This window comes from Setaria viridis, chromosome 5 (assembly GCF_005286985.2).
Source record: "Setaria viridis chromosome 5, Setaria_viridis_v4.0, whole genome shotgun sequence".
In the NCBI taxonomy this organism is placed as follows: Eukaryota; Viridiplantae; Streptophyta; class Magnoliopsida; order Poales; family Poaceae; genus Setaria; species Setaria viridis.
The window spans coordinates 1,318,051-1,329,535 of record NC_048267.2 but is presented as its reverse complement, the minus strand read 5'-3'; the positions used below and the strand labels follow the sequence as shown (position 1 = coordinate 1,329,535).

At 43.4% G+C, this 11,485-nt stretch overlaps 2 protein-coding genes and 1 non-coding gene across 3 annotated transcripts; all 3 read right to left on the bottom strand.

The window, feature by feature from the left end:
• Window positions 1-895: 895 nt before the first annotated feature.
• LOC117859167 (uncharacterized) lies at window positions 896-2,221 on the bottom strand. Its single transcript, XR_011898409.1, has 2 exons — window positions 2,095-2,221; window positions 896-2,057 (listed from the first exon to the last, which is right to left on the bottom strand). It is a non-coding gene; the product is annotated as an uncharacterized protein (transcript).
• A 3,205-nt stretch (window positions 2,222-5,426) lies between these two features.
• On the bottom strand, window positions 5,427-6,259 carry LOC117855509 (late embryogenesis abundant protein Lea5-A). The gene is made up of 2 exons (XM_034737885.2): window positions 6,101-6,259; window positions 5,427-5,964 (listed from the first exon to the last, which is right to left on the bottom strand). Exons 1-2 carry the CDS (start codon window positions 6,148-6,150, stop codon window positions 5,724-5,726), a joined length of 291 nt encoding a protein of 96 aa, XP_034593776.1. The 5' UTR covers window positions 6,151-6,259; the 3' UTR covers window positions 5,427-5,723.
• Window positions 6,260-10,041: 3,782 nt separating this feature from the next.
• On the bottom strand, window positions 10,042-11,042 carry LOC117854802 (protein SENESCENCE-ASSOCIATED GENE 21, mitochondrial). Its single transcript, XM_034737054.2, has 2 exons — window positions 10,808-11,042; window positions 10,042-10,688 (listed from the first exon to the last, which is right to left on the bottom strand). Exons 1-2 carry the CDS (start codon window positions 10,849-10,851, stop codon window positions 10,448-10,450), a joined length of 285 nt encoding a protein of 94 aa, XP_034592945.1. The 5' UTR covers window positions 10,852-11,042; the 3' UTR covers window positions 10,042-10,447.
• Window positions 11,043-11,485: the final 443 nt, after the last annotated feature.

Genomic DNA, 11,485 nt, shown 5'->3' with positions numbered 1-11,485 from the left:
GAGGTGTTCACACCGATTTATGCCAAAAGGTGAGGTGGGTGAACCAAAATCAGAACAGGTTTGGGCTCGTTTTAGTTCATCATTACCCCCATCAAGCAGGTTTGAACCAGTTTGACACAAACATTTTAACCCAACTTAGGAGCTATTTTCCAGAGCATTAAGAATTAACTGAAATACTGTATAAAAGTGTGAGTTGTAATGTGTGATATATTCTCATTTTTCCTCTTTCATGTTGTTCATAGTTGTATACTAGTGACTGAGTTGTTCATTGTCATTCCCATCCACCACACTTTCGATTTTCTAAGTAAGATTCAGAGTACTACAATGCAGTTTCGTCTGGAAAATCATAGGTGCATAAAAAATTATTCTTTACAATAATATCTCTTATGAGCCTATTAAGATCTCTGATTTCCACCAAATAACAATGTAAACATGCTTCTGAACATAGCGACAAGTTGACGTATTTCCATGGGAGCCTAAACATGGTTTCCCAGCTTCTATGTATTCCCAAAATAAGTAATAATAAACAGCTTCCAAAATGATTCAGGCGCTCCTATCAGATAATAAATCTACAGAACAAAACATAGTCACAGCACTAGGTTAGTTGAAAAATAAAAATAAAACTTGGGTACCGCATCTTGTCTTTAGCAGGATTGGATTTGATGACTGTCCTAACGGACTGCCGACTAAAAGCAGAGGGTGTAACTGGTAAAATAGTTGAACTCAATTACTGAAAAGTCTCAGATAGCATCACTGAAAGGTGACTAGCAATCCTCTTTTTGAAGGAAAAAAAATGTCATCAGCTTTTAAGTCTTAAATATGTCAGCTATTTGCCAAGCAAGAATAAAGTAAACATAGATCAACCATTATTAGTTGGAGCATCCACATGAACTAATTAACCTTTATTATCTTGAGAATAGTACGGTGTAATCCAAATTGGAAGAGGCCAACTGAGCCAGAAATCACTATCACTATCAGGAAATAGATCAGTCAAGCTCCCATCCTTCATATTGAAGACAAGTACCTGGCGTGGACCAAATTTTTTAGAATAAATGTAGTCCATGTAATCATTGGTCAGGTAGATGCAATCCGGGGTCAACATATTGTAGTCCTCAGCCAGAAGGAAGAATGGGGTATTAAAGCCAATGAAGAGCACATGCTCCTGCAAGTTCTTTATCTCAACAAGCTTTTGCTCAGCCAGATCCACCATGTACACCTCAAGTTGGACAGCCCTACCCTCACCTTCCTCGACGATGTCATCATACCTCCAGACCTGAAGCATGCCACCCCATGGAGCTTGAGCAATGTATTTGTTGTTGTCTATACATGGCGCCATGGGCCTTAGTATGATCTTCACCACAGGAGAGGGTCCGTTGAGGTCAATGGTGTGCACCTCGCCGTTGCCTCGTACAACATAGAACAAGCCATTAGAGTCATTGTAGAAGAAATCATTGTAGCTGTAGCAGCGTTGATCTACGTCAATCCATGTCCATCGTGCATCCTCTAGCCTTGCAAAGGAGAGGTGGTTGTTGGCATGTGCATGATCACGACGATGCATCTCCCGCTTGACGGATCAGCGGACATGGCGACCCTCAGGTAGAAGTAGAAACAGCCTTGCTCCAGAGTGAGATCATCTGGCTCAGCTTGCGCGTCGCAGTCATGGTTTACCAGATCCAGTTTAAGAAGATGGTAACTATCAAGAACCTCATCTGTTGTGTAGCAACCCCGCACGTTCTTGATGGTTAACGGCGGCGGGAGCGCAATCTGGGCACGGGAGAGGGGGTTGACGAGGTGGAGCTTGGACTGCTCGTCGGCAATGGTGAGCAAGCCATGGCAGGAACCAACAACAAAGAAGCTGCGTAGAGGTGGAGGATCAGGTAGCGTTACGCGATAGAGCTTCTTGTTGGTGAGCCTGCACAGCGTGGCTGTGTTTGGATCGTTGTCGTTGGAGGAATAGAGCAGACAGGGGCTCTTGTTCCTGCAGCAGGGGCCATGGCCAAGCCGTCGGGCTTCCTTCCAGGTAGTTGAGCCACTAGGATTTGCAGATGGCGCGCACGCTGAATTGATTTAGGACATCCAAGTCGACAAATATGCGGATGAGCAGGTCGGCTGGGAGCTGAGACCAATCATGTACAGGTGGGAAATCTTGAAGGTCTTGCAGTTGCAGTTGCAGCATCGATTCCTCCTGCCCAAGCCGGAAAGGCTCCGACGACGCATCCATGGCAGATGTAGCTTTATTAGTCTCTTTGTTCCTTTTTATTAGAACAGTAATAAGAAAGATGAACAAGAAAAATATCCAGATCGATCATGGCTGGCTCTCAGATCTCACGCCTGTGGTACTATGCATGGATGGATAATCTCCGAATAACTGCCGGCCGCTGGAATCATGTCTGAGTTCTAATTTATCCCCAGGACTTGGTTTCCTAGACACGTTGTAAAACACGTCGTCAGCGGTGGGATCTTTTCCCTCCCACGTTCCTTCGTGACAAGCACAAGAACAAAGTAGACAAGAGATAATATAGATGGAATTTCTCATTATTCCTCATATCGATGTATGACAGTAGGGGTGCTCCTCCGATATATATACTCCGAACTAAAATTAGAGTTTTGGTAAGAGCCCACAAGCAACCGGACAAGAATTAGGACTTCTAGACCTCCTTTCCATCCATACAAAGTCCGGTTGTTTTATAACACTCCTCCTGGGTGATGCCTCATCAAAAACTCCATCCAAAAACCTAGTGGGAAAAAACGGTTCTTGAAGAAAAGAGTACATATCGACCAAACTGTATTGCACATATTGCCTCGTCAAAAACCTTACGCTAGAAATCTTCTAGTAAAAACTCACAAAAGGAAAAAAGAGTACAACATTAAACCTTCTTGGTTATATAGTTTTCTACATTTGCTATTCTTCATGAGTAGTAATCAATCTTCAAGATTTATGCATGAACTTCATGATTCTTGTCATAAAGATCTGCATGATCTAAGTAATCAAGTGGTATACCTTCATGGTAATTTCAATAATTAATCATTAAGTTGATTCTTTCTAGGTATAATTTAAAAGACTTCAGATCTACATATGATTAGAGATATGCTCCTCCTCATAACGACATCCTTTGAACTTTTGTGTTCAAAATGCCTTAGTCACATTCTTCATAAATGTGCATGAGTACAATACTGAGTCCTTCGAAGACTTAATTTATAATTCTTCTAGATTATATTAGGAGCAATGCTTAAAGCACTATTAACCACTTATTTAATTGTGCAACACAACATACAAGTTTATCCTTTCAAAGGAATATGGGGATAATGAGTTGCATTTTGCATATCTTCAACATATTACATTTCAAACTTTGATATTTGAATTTTAAATAATAGCAACTCTATTTTAGTGGATTTTAAGTTATAATCAACGATCTATTATATAAACCTTCAGGAATTGGCTTGTTACACACTTCCAATATAGATAATCAGTCTTCAGTTAGCATTTGAGAGGATAATTCAAATTGCCAGTTACCAATATACCTTCTATGGTATATAAGGATACATGTTATCAATGCTAGCTAGTTACATATGCACTTATATGTGCTTGCATGGTACATTCAGGACCATATGATTCCTCACTATATTCTTAATTCAATCATTGGGTTTGTATGAATTTTCATTCATATCTTCGGGATTTTAAGTGTTCATTCAGGAATTGACTGATAAGTCATTTATTGACTATATCCTTCAATTATTTTCTAATTCTTTGAGAATAGTATTTCTCTTCTATGAGAAATTCCCTGATGCAAGAGAGAAGTTAAGCACTTTTCCCGACCGTAATCATAGATCCCGTATTTACTCAGGAAAATTTCCGTCGGTGTTCCTTTAGAGCTCGCAACCCCTATTTTGGCCCAGTGGCAGATTTACTTGGCCGAAGCCCACCAACATGCAGCAATCGTCGCCCACTAGGCTGCGCGCTGGTGTTGATTCCATTCGCGAGGTGGGACTAATGCCTTGTTGCGGCTGCGGGACTAAGCACCCGCGCACAGTTTGGTTGCTGCCTTGCATGTGCATGTTGTGCGTCAGAAGGAGAGAGGCGGAGCTGATGCGGCTCATGATTCCACGGTGGGCTGGTCGCTTGCTACTCTGGTGATGGTTTAACCTTTTTTATTCTTATCTTTTCCATCTATATTTTTCCTTTGTAGATAGATCTCTACTCTGTTTTCTCACATATATTGCACCACAATTAGAAAATAACATTCCATGTAATGTCCTCTGTATATATTTGCGTTGATCTTCCCGATTTAAATTACCAATTCCCATCTGTTATCGACACATTCCCGATCGAATAGTTTCGTTTCCGACATCCTGTATAACCGATTTTGTTTTCCCGACCGGTGTTCCCACTTCCGTTCCTGTTCCCGAGCGAAAAATACAGTAACGAAAGTGGTTAAGGTGTTTTCCCGACCGTTCCCGACCGCTTTCATTCCTAACAACATGTGCACGTCTGCTGGGCCACGCCCCGCTTGCTGCTCTTATGCACATGCACCATCTGAACCGTATATTAGTATTTACACGAATCTCAAATACTACAAGATGGATAAGAAAATTTCTTCCGGAAGGTGGATAGGGTTTTCTGGGAGGAAAGCCTAGGGTCATGGTCCTAGGTGTGGGCTGGTATTTTTCATATTGTAGCTATCGTGGTCTAAATGAACAGGTGCAGCCAGCTTCCATTAATGATTCCAGGCGTCAAATTAGCCCAGCTCCGCCCTGCCTTTCAGTAAAATTAGCTTCATATAAAATAGATTTACCAATTGATTAAAAAAATGGGTCACTAAAAAACTAGTGTGAGTGGGCTTGGACGCTGGGTTGGACTTGGGCGGGCATGGAAAAGGAAATCGGCTGGGGTTGCAAAGGTTTATGCCCAAGAAAGAATTCTACTACAATTTAAAAGTTAAGATCCTTCTGTGGGGAATTTAAATGATTACTGTGTTTCGATAAACAAATCCAGAATTTGAGTATTATGTTTGAAGACATGGGAAGACATTATTCTCCAAAATTTAGAAAACTGGTAGTAATCCTCTTTTTAATTATCTTTGCCGAAATGGATATAATTTAGGATGCTACAGAACTGGTCATTTAGTATAGCATACTTCCTCTATCCTAAATTATAGTTCATTTTAACTTTTCTATATTCATAGATGTTATTATATATGCATCTAGACATAGGGTACATCTAAATGCATAACAAAATTTTATGAATATAAAGTAGCCAAAATGACCTATAATTTGGGACGGAGGGAGTCCTGAAGCACTCGCAACCTACATTATACCTCAAAGACACAGCACCCTCGCTCTAGCATCTAGCCTCTAGGTCTCATTTTTTTTGAAACAGGAGGGGTTGCCCCCTACTTATTATATTAATATATTGAAGTAACGGTACATAATAGTTTAACAAGTGTTTACGAAACGAAAAAGAAACAAAACATCATCATCTGGGTTACAATGTAGTGTCTAGTCATCAAGACATTGAAGGTTGAAGCAGCATCTTTGCTCTAAGTATAACTAGAGCAAATTCTTGTTTGAATCGGATCCTCATTGAGTTTAGGCTTGGTGGGACTCCCTTGAAAATGAGGTCATTTCTTTCCATCCAAACCTCTAGGCCTCGTTGCCCGGCGATCAACGAGCGCATGGAGATCCTAACTAAAGCGAGCTAAGCCATAGCCATCTGGACCGATCGATCAGCTGGCGATGGCGACCCTCTGCGGGAGCAGCATGGCACGCAGCTCCGCGGCGTCCACCTCCATGGTGCCGCCCGCCGGGCGGTAGTAACCGGTGACGGGGTCCGGCACCCACGGGGTGTTCTCCGGCGAGGCAGCCGTCGTGTTCACCTCCTTCTTGCCCATGACGCGCTTCGCCACCTTCTCCACGGCCTTACGCCCGGGCCCCTTCACCACGGCCGCGGCCACGGAGTACCCCCTCCTGCACGCCATCGTGTGCCATCACCACAAGAATTCATTAGTCCATACGCCGACGATGCGAGAGCGAGACATTGAAGAATTCGCGTAAACATGCATTTGCGTTATATTCATCTTAACATGGCACAGAACTGCCTGACCTTTGCGAAAAAAGGAGGCCGGCGGCGAAGCTTGACGCAATTCTCTCCATGGAAAAAGCAGGAGTTCAGGACCGAATCACAGTTTCGAAGCTCTAAAGTCTCTCTAAAAACCGTCTTCTTTTCCTGTAGTAACTTGCTTGAGACGTGAGGTTAGATGCTGCAGGGTGTCTCCTTTTATAGAGGTCGCGGGAGACACGACGCAACGGAGACGGAAGGGGCCAAATGATGATGGCCACGGAATCGACGAAGGCCCTTGGGACACGTCCAAGGGGCAAGGCCAGATGGCCATACGAAACAAAAGCTTCTTTACGTGCAGCTCTGAACATGCGCGCGCGCGGCGCCCTGCCGGCCGGTAGGTCTGGATTCCCTGACGGCGACGCCCGTCCGTTTTTGTGGCGGCGCGCACGGCCGAGTGGAGCCGAGAAAAGGTGTGTGATGAGCGCCGTGGATTACAAGATCTTCTCCTTTATAGAATATTTTCTCATATTTTAATAGAAGAGATAGAATATTTTCTTATATTTTAATAGAAGAGAGAAGAGTTATCTCTTGATTAAGAGATACTTTCATACACGTGCTTCAAAATTACGTGGGGATGACGTGTATGATCATTTATATTATATTATGAGCTTTGTGCTAAGAGTCAGGTCATTGAAAGCGTTATCTACCATTGGAAGAAATCTAATGGTCTCCCCTGTGTGTAAACTGTAAAGGAATGGTGTGCCGTCTCGACAGGGAAGGCTTCCTTTCTTCGCGTGCGGATCTTCTCTGCGCAGCCACTACCTGCCGATGCGGCTGATGATTGACAACCGCACAAGGTGTTTTGCCGCTACATTTTCAGATTTGATTTGAATTTATCCAAACTAGAGACTCACCTTTATCCGCTGTCCCTGCTCATGGTCCTTGGGCCCTTCTTGGCTTGTAGCTTGTTGCTACCCGATGTCACTATATGATCGAGATGTAGGACTTGTACTAGAAATTTATCGGATTTTACTGCCACCTATATTGATATAGCTGGTGAGTGGATTTCGATGGCCGGAGAACTTCAATTTTGTCCAAACTATATGCCTCCTATACATAAGAGCCCCATGGTTTTTTTTAACAAGAAGAGATCATAATAAGCTAAGCCGGTAGAATAGCACTAATTCTCAAAATAAAATATCCGTACTTAATCCTTACATTCCACCGGAACCACACACATAAAAGTTCGCCACAAAAGATCATCATGGACAAGACCGAATCCGTGGCGGGCAAGTTGTGTTGGGTCTGGATTCCGTGAGAAGCCACCACCTTTGCCATGTGTTCTTCGACCTATTCAGGAGGTAACTGACTTATCAAATCGATCAGGTACCAGCTATCTTTTGTTTCTCCTTGCGCCTCTCCTCCTTCACGAATGAACCAGACAACACTTATAGCTGCTGGTAGTTGCCTAATTAACATTGTTGTGACCTCTGATAATGGTAATGGTAACCGCAGTGTAGAGCCGCTATCAGGGAGACCGAATGCATGAACGTATCCGCCAAATAAAAGGGTGAACGCCAACAAGAATCGTATGCAGGTCCGTTCTGTGGCGCCGAACGTTCGGTAGCGCACTAGAACGAACATGCTGCCGATACACAGTAGCTAGCTGCCACGATGGAGACAGGTCGTTTTGTTCACGAGCGCCATGATTCTAGCTACATTTTTTTAGATTAAGGAAAAAAAACATCCAGCCTCAACATCCAAAAGATTGAATGCCTACAGCCAATGATTCTAGCTAGCTACATGCTTTATATAATTTAATTATGTCTTTACATATATAATTACCTGGACCAATAATTAGGATATATTTTTGTTCTACATTCAGTGGGAGAATAGCGTGCACATGGAGGATTATAGAGATGCGGCTTTGCCTAACCTATGGAATCGTTTGGAACTTCATTTCTGTATTCGGATTGAGTGCAAAGGGAACATGCCATTCAGCTCCTATATTTCCATGGATGGTCCATCCAACTTGTATTTAGACGTTGACACCTAGAGAAATTAAGCTCCCGTTATTCTAATTAAGTCTAGCAACAAGAAGTATACGAAATGTGCTCCACCTCTTCTTTTCGATATTTTCAGAAACAACACGATCGGGACAGCGGTTCTCCGAACCAATATCAACATGTGCTCCATCCATCAGCAAATCCACTTGACCAGCAGAATTTAGATATCAATGCGAATTGTGCTACTCCACAAAAATGATATGCCGAAAGAGAGAGTAGGCGGAGGCCAAGCCACACGTAGAAAAGCAGAATTTCCCTGCTATCCTAGCTTTTATACAGAGTTGGTAGAGAGAGTGACAGGCTGACAGCTTCAAATAGTAAACGGATTTTATCTATTTGTGAACTATGCCTCCAATTCACAAGAAAGCAATTCGCCAATAGCAGACCAGTGAAGTGAAGGATTCAGTCATGCGCACAATTTTTTCTTATCGCGGTCATGCACACAGTTGAAACGACGAGGGGAGAAGTTCAGATTCAGGCATCCATTAATTCAGCATTTGTTAGACATCTTGGACACAGTTGTTGTCCTAAAAAATCGTGCTTCAGTGTTTTGGATCAAGATGAAAAATAAGCACTCTGTCATGCTGTATATCATACTGATCTTTGTACGTGTTCTTCATGTCATTATCAAGGAAAATTTTGGCATGGACAGTTAGGAAAACACCAAGTCAAAGCATGAAACCTAGCTTGCATTGGGTGCTTGGGATAAGGTGGTTGGAGGTACAAAATTCATTTGCATTATTATTTCTCGGCAAATAGTGGTTTAGCATATGGCCCACAAAATATACAAGGTTATCCTAAATTCTGGTGGATACAGAATATTTGCATGCGACAACCTGGGTCTAGGAAAGAATATTTGCAGGCTATGTGATATCCCGACCAACTGAAAGTAGTATTTTATTACTAGTACTAAACTCCCTGATTTTGGTTGCACGGTAGCAATAATGTTTGCTCTTAGAGCATCTTTAGCACTATATTAGGAGAGTTGGTAAAAAAATAGTGCTTCAGCAATCTCTCTTTACATTTCCCTTTTCTCAATAATTATTGAGACAACCCAATAATTCACCCCAATGTTCCCTAAATAAAGAAGTTGTGACTCTCTCAATACGGTAGTTGGATTCGGATGAGATTATTGGGAGACTGCAAAAGTAACTCTCCCAGTAACAATGAAATGGATATTGAAATATCCCTATTAACTAGTTATTGGGAAATATTTATTAGGGAACTGCTGGAGATGCTCTTATACAACAACACGGTTATGAGCCAAACAACAAAGAAACAGTAATTAATCAATTAGTCAACAATCCACGTGGCCAGCCATACGAATATGAATTATGGACTGCACAAAAATAAAAAATGTTTTATTTCAAAAAAAAATGTGAAAAGAGAGTTGGTGGTGGAGACAATCATATTATATAATTCTGTTTTATATGTTTCCAGTTTATGCGCGACACCATTACGTGGCGCATGAAAGCAAAATGCCCCTGCCCTTGCTTTTAAACAAAGCTGACAAATATGATCCGGACGTGCGCCGGTACGTCAGCTTGCAATTTGTAAAAGAAAAATGCGTGTTGCATAAATATGGAGCCGATCCGCCAGTTTTTATTTGAGAACTATTACTCAACAACATATATTTCAGATGGTGATGGTCTGATGGTGACAGATTCAAATAAACATTTAATATTTTTAAAAGGCACGAGTATCAGCGACCGATGCATGCCGTTGGCATGCATGACCTTGAAAAGGCAGATCTCACCTCATCTCTTGTCGTGTAAATGTTTTCAGAACTGTCCTCCAGGTCAGCATGAAACCAATTCGTAAAGAAGAGATAAAAAGAAGTTCAGTAGGAGTAAAATATTCAGACGTGCATTTGTATGGACAAAAAACTCCAGCAGTAAATGCATACACGGTTCGAAGGAATAGTGAAAGTTTTCAATCATATTGTAGAATGAACTTAACAGACCAAACTGAAATTAGCCATGAACGATAAAGGAAAACACAACTTGCCACGTTTGGTTCTGTCCTTCTGGACTCCGTATTATAGTCAAGAAGGTGACGAGCCAGACAAGAAGATTGCAGAAAATATTACACATCTCCAAAGCTTAACCGGATGTTACAGGGAAGCTATATACGCATCATATATGTAAATATGGTGCCTAGATGGAGTAGTCACCGACGATTCGACCATGCTGCGGAGATACAGCACCCTCATGCTCTTGGCCACAAAGCCCAGCGATCAACGAGCGCGGCTCTTAAAGCAAAGCAAGATATGCTAGCTCGACGACTGGTAACCCATGCTGGACAAATAAGTGACCTTGATTCATCAGTTTGCGGCCTGCGTCAGCAGCTTGGCGCGGAGCTCCGCCGCATCCACCTCCTTGGCGCCACCGGCCGGGCAATAGTACCCGGTCGCCGGGTCCGGCACCCACGCCGTCTTCTCCTCCGCCACTGCGGCCGCGGTGTTCACTTCCTTCTTGCCCATCACGCGCTTGGCCGCCGCCTTCTTCTCGTCGGCCCTCCGCCCGGCTCCCTTCGCCATGGCCGCGGCCACAGAGTAGGCCCTCCTGCAATATCATGACCAAAATAAGTCGTCAATACAAAAGAAACTTGACAGAACACAAAGAGATCAAAGTTCCAAGCAAACACGCCTCACATGATTCATATCATGGCAGAGCTAACAGACCTTTGTGCTAGAAGGCTCACGCAGCCTGATGCAACTCTCTCCATGGAAGCAGGACTAGCTGAATACCAGCTCTCTCTCTCTCTGTAATCTCTCGATGAGAAAGTCGTCTCCTCTCCTCTGTTTCTGTTTGAGATGTGAGGAAAGATGCTGCAGGGTGCCTTGTTATATAGAGCAAGAGAGGAGACGGAAGGGACCAAATGATGATGATGGCCGCGCGCGGGATCAACGAAGGCTCTTGGAACATGTCCAAGGGGCAGGGCCAGATGGCCATACAAATCAAAAGGCTGCCTCGCCAGGTGTAGCCCCGAGAGCCCGAGCCGCACACGCTTCGTTGTGGCTGTCCATGGCAAGCAGGACCCTTGCTGCCGGCCGGCCGGTTAGGTCGTGTCGGATGGTCTTGATTCCCTGAGTTTGTGGGTGCGAGTGCGTGATTGCGACGTTTGTTCGGTTGGCCGGGCGGCGCGGCGGAGTGGAATAATGGAGGAAGATTTATATGATTTGTGCCTGAATTATGATGCGTCGATCTCCTGTCTAAAGTATACGGTGGCGTATCAGTGGGACATTGCGATGCAAGGCTTCTTTTCTCCGCGTGTGGATCTTCTCTGCACGACGACAAACTTCGGGCCCCTGAGGGAGGAAAACGTACTGCTACTAGCTACTCCCTCCGTTCCAAATTAT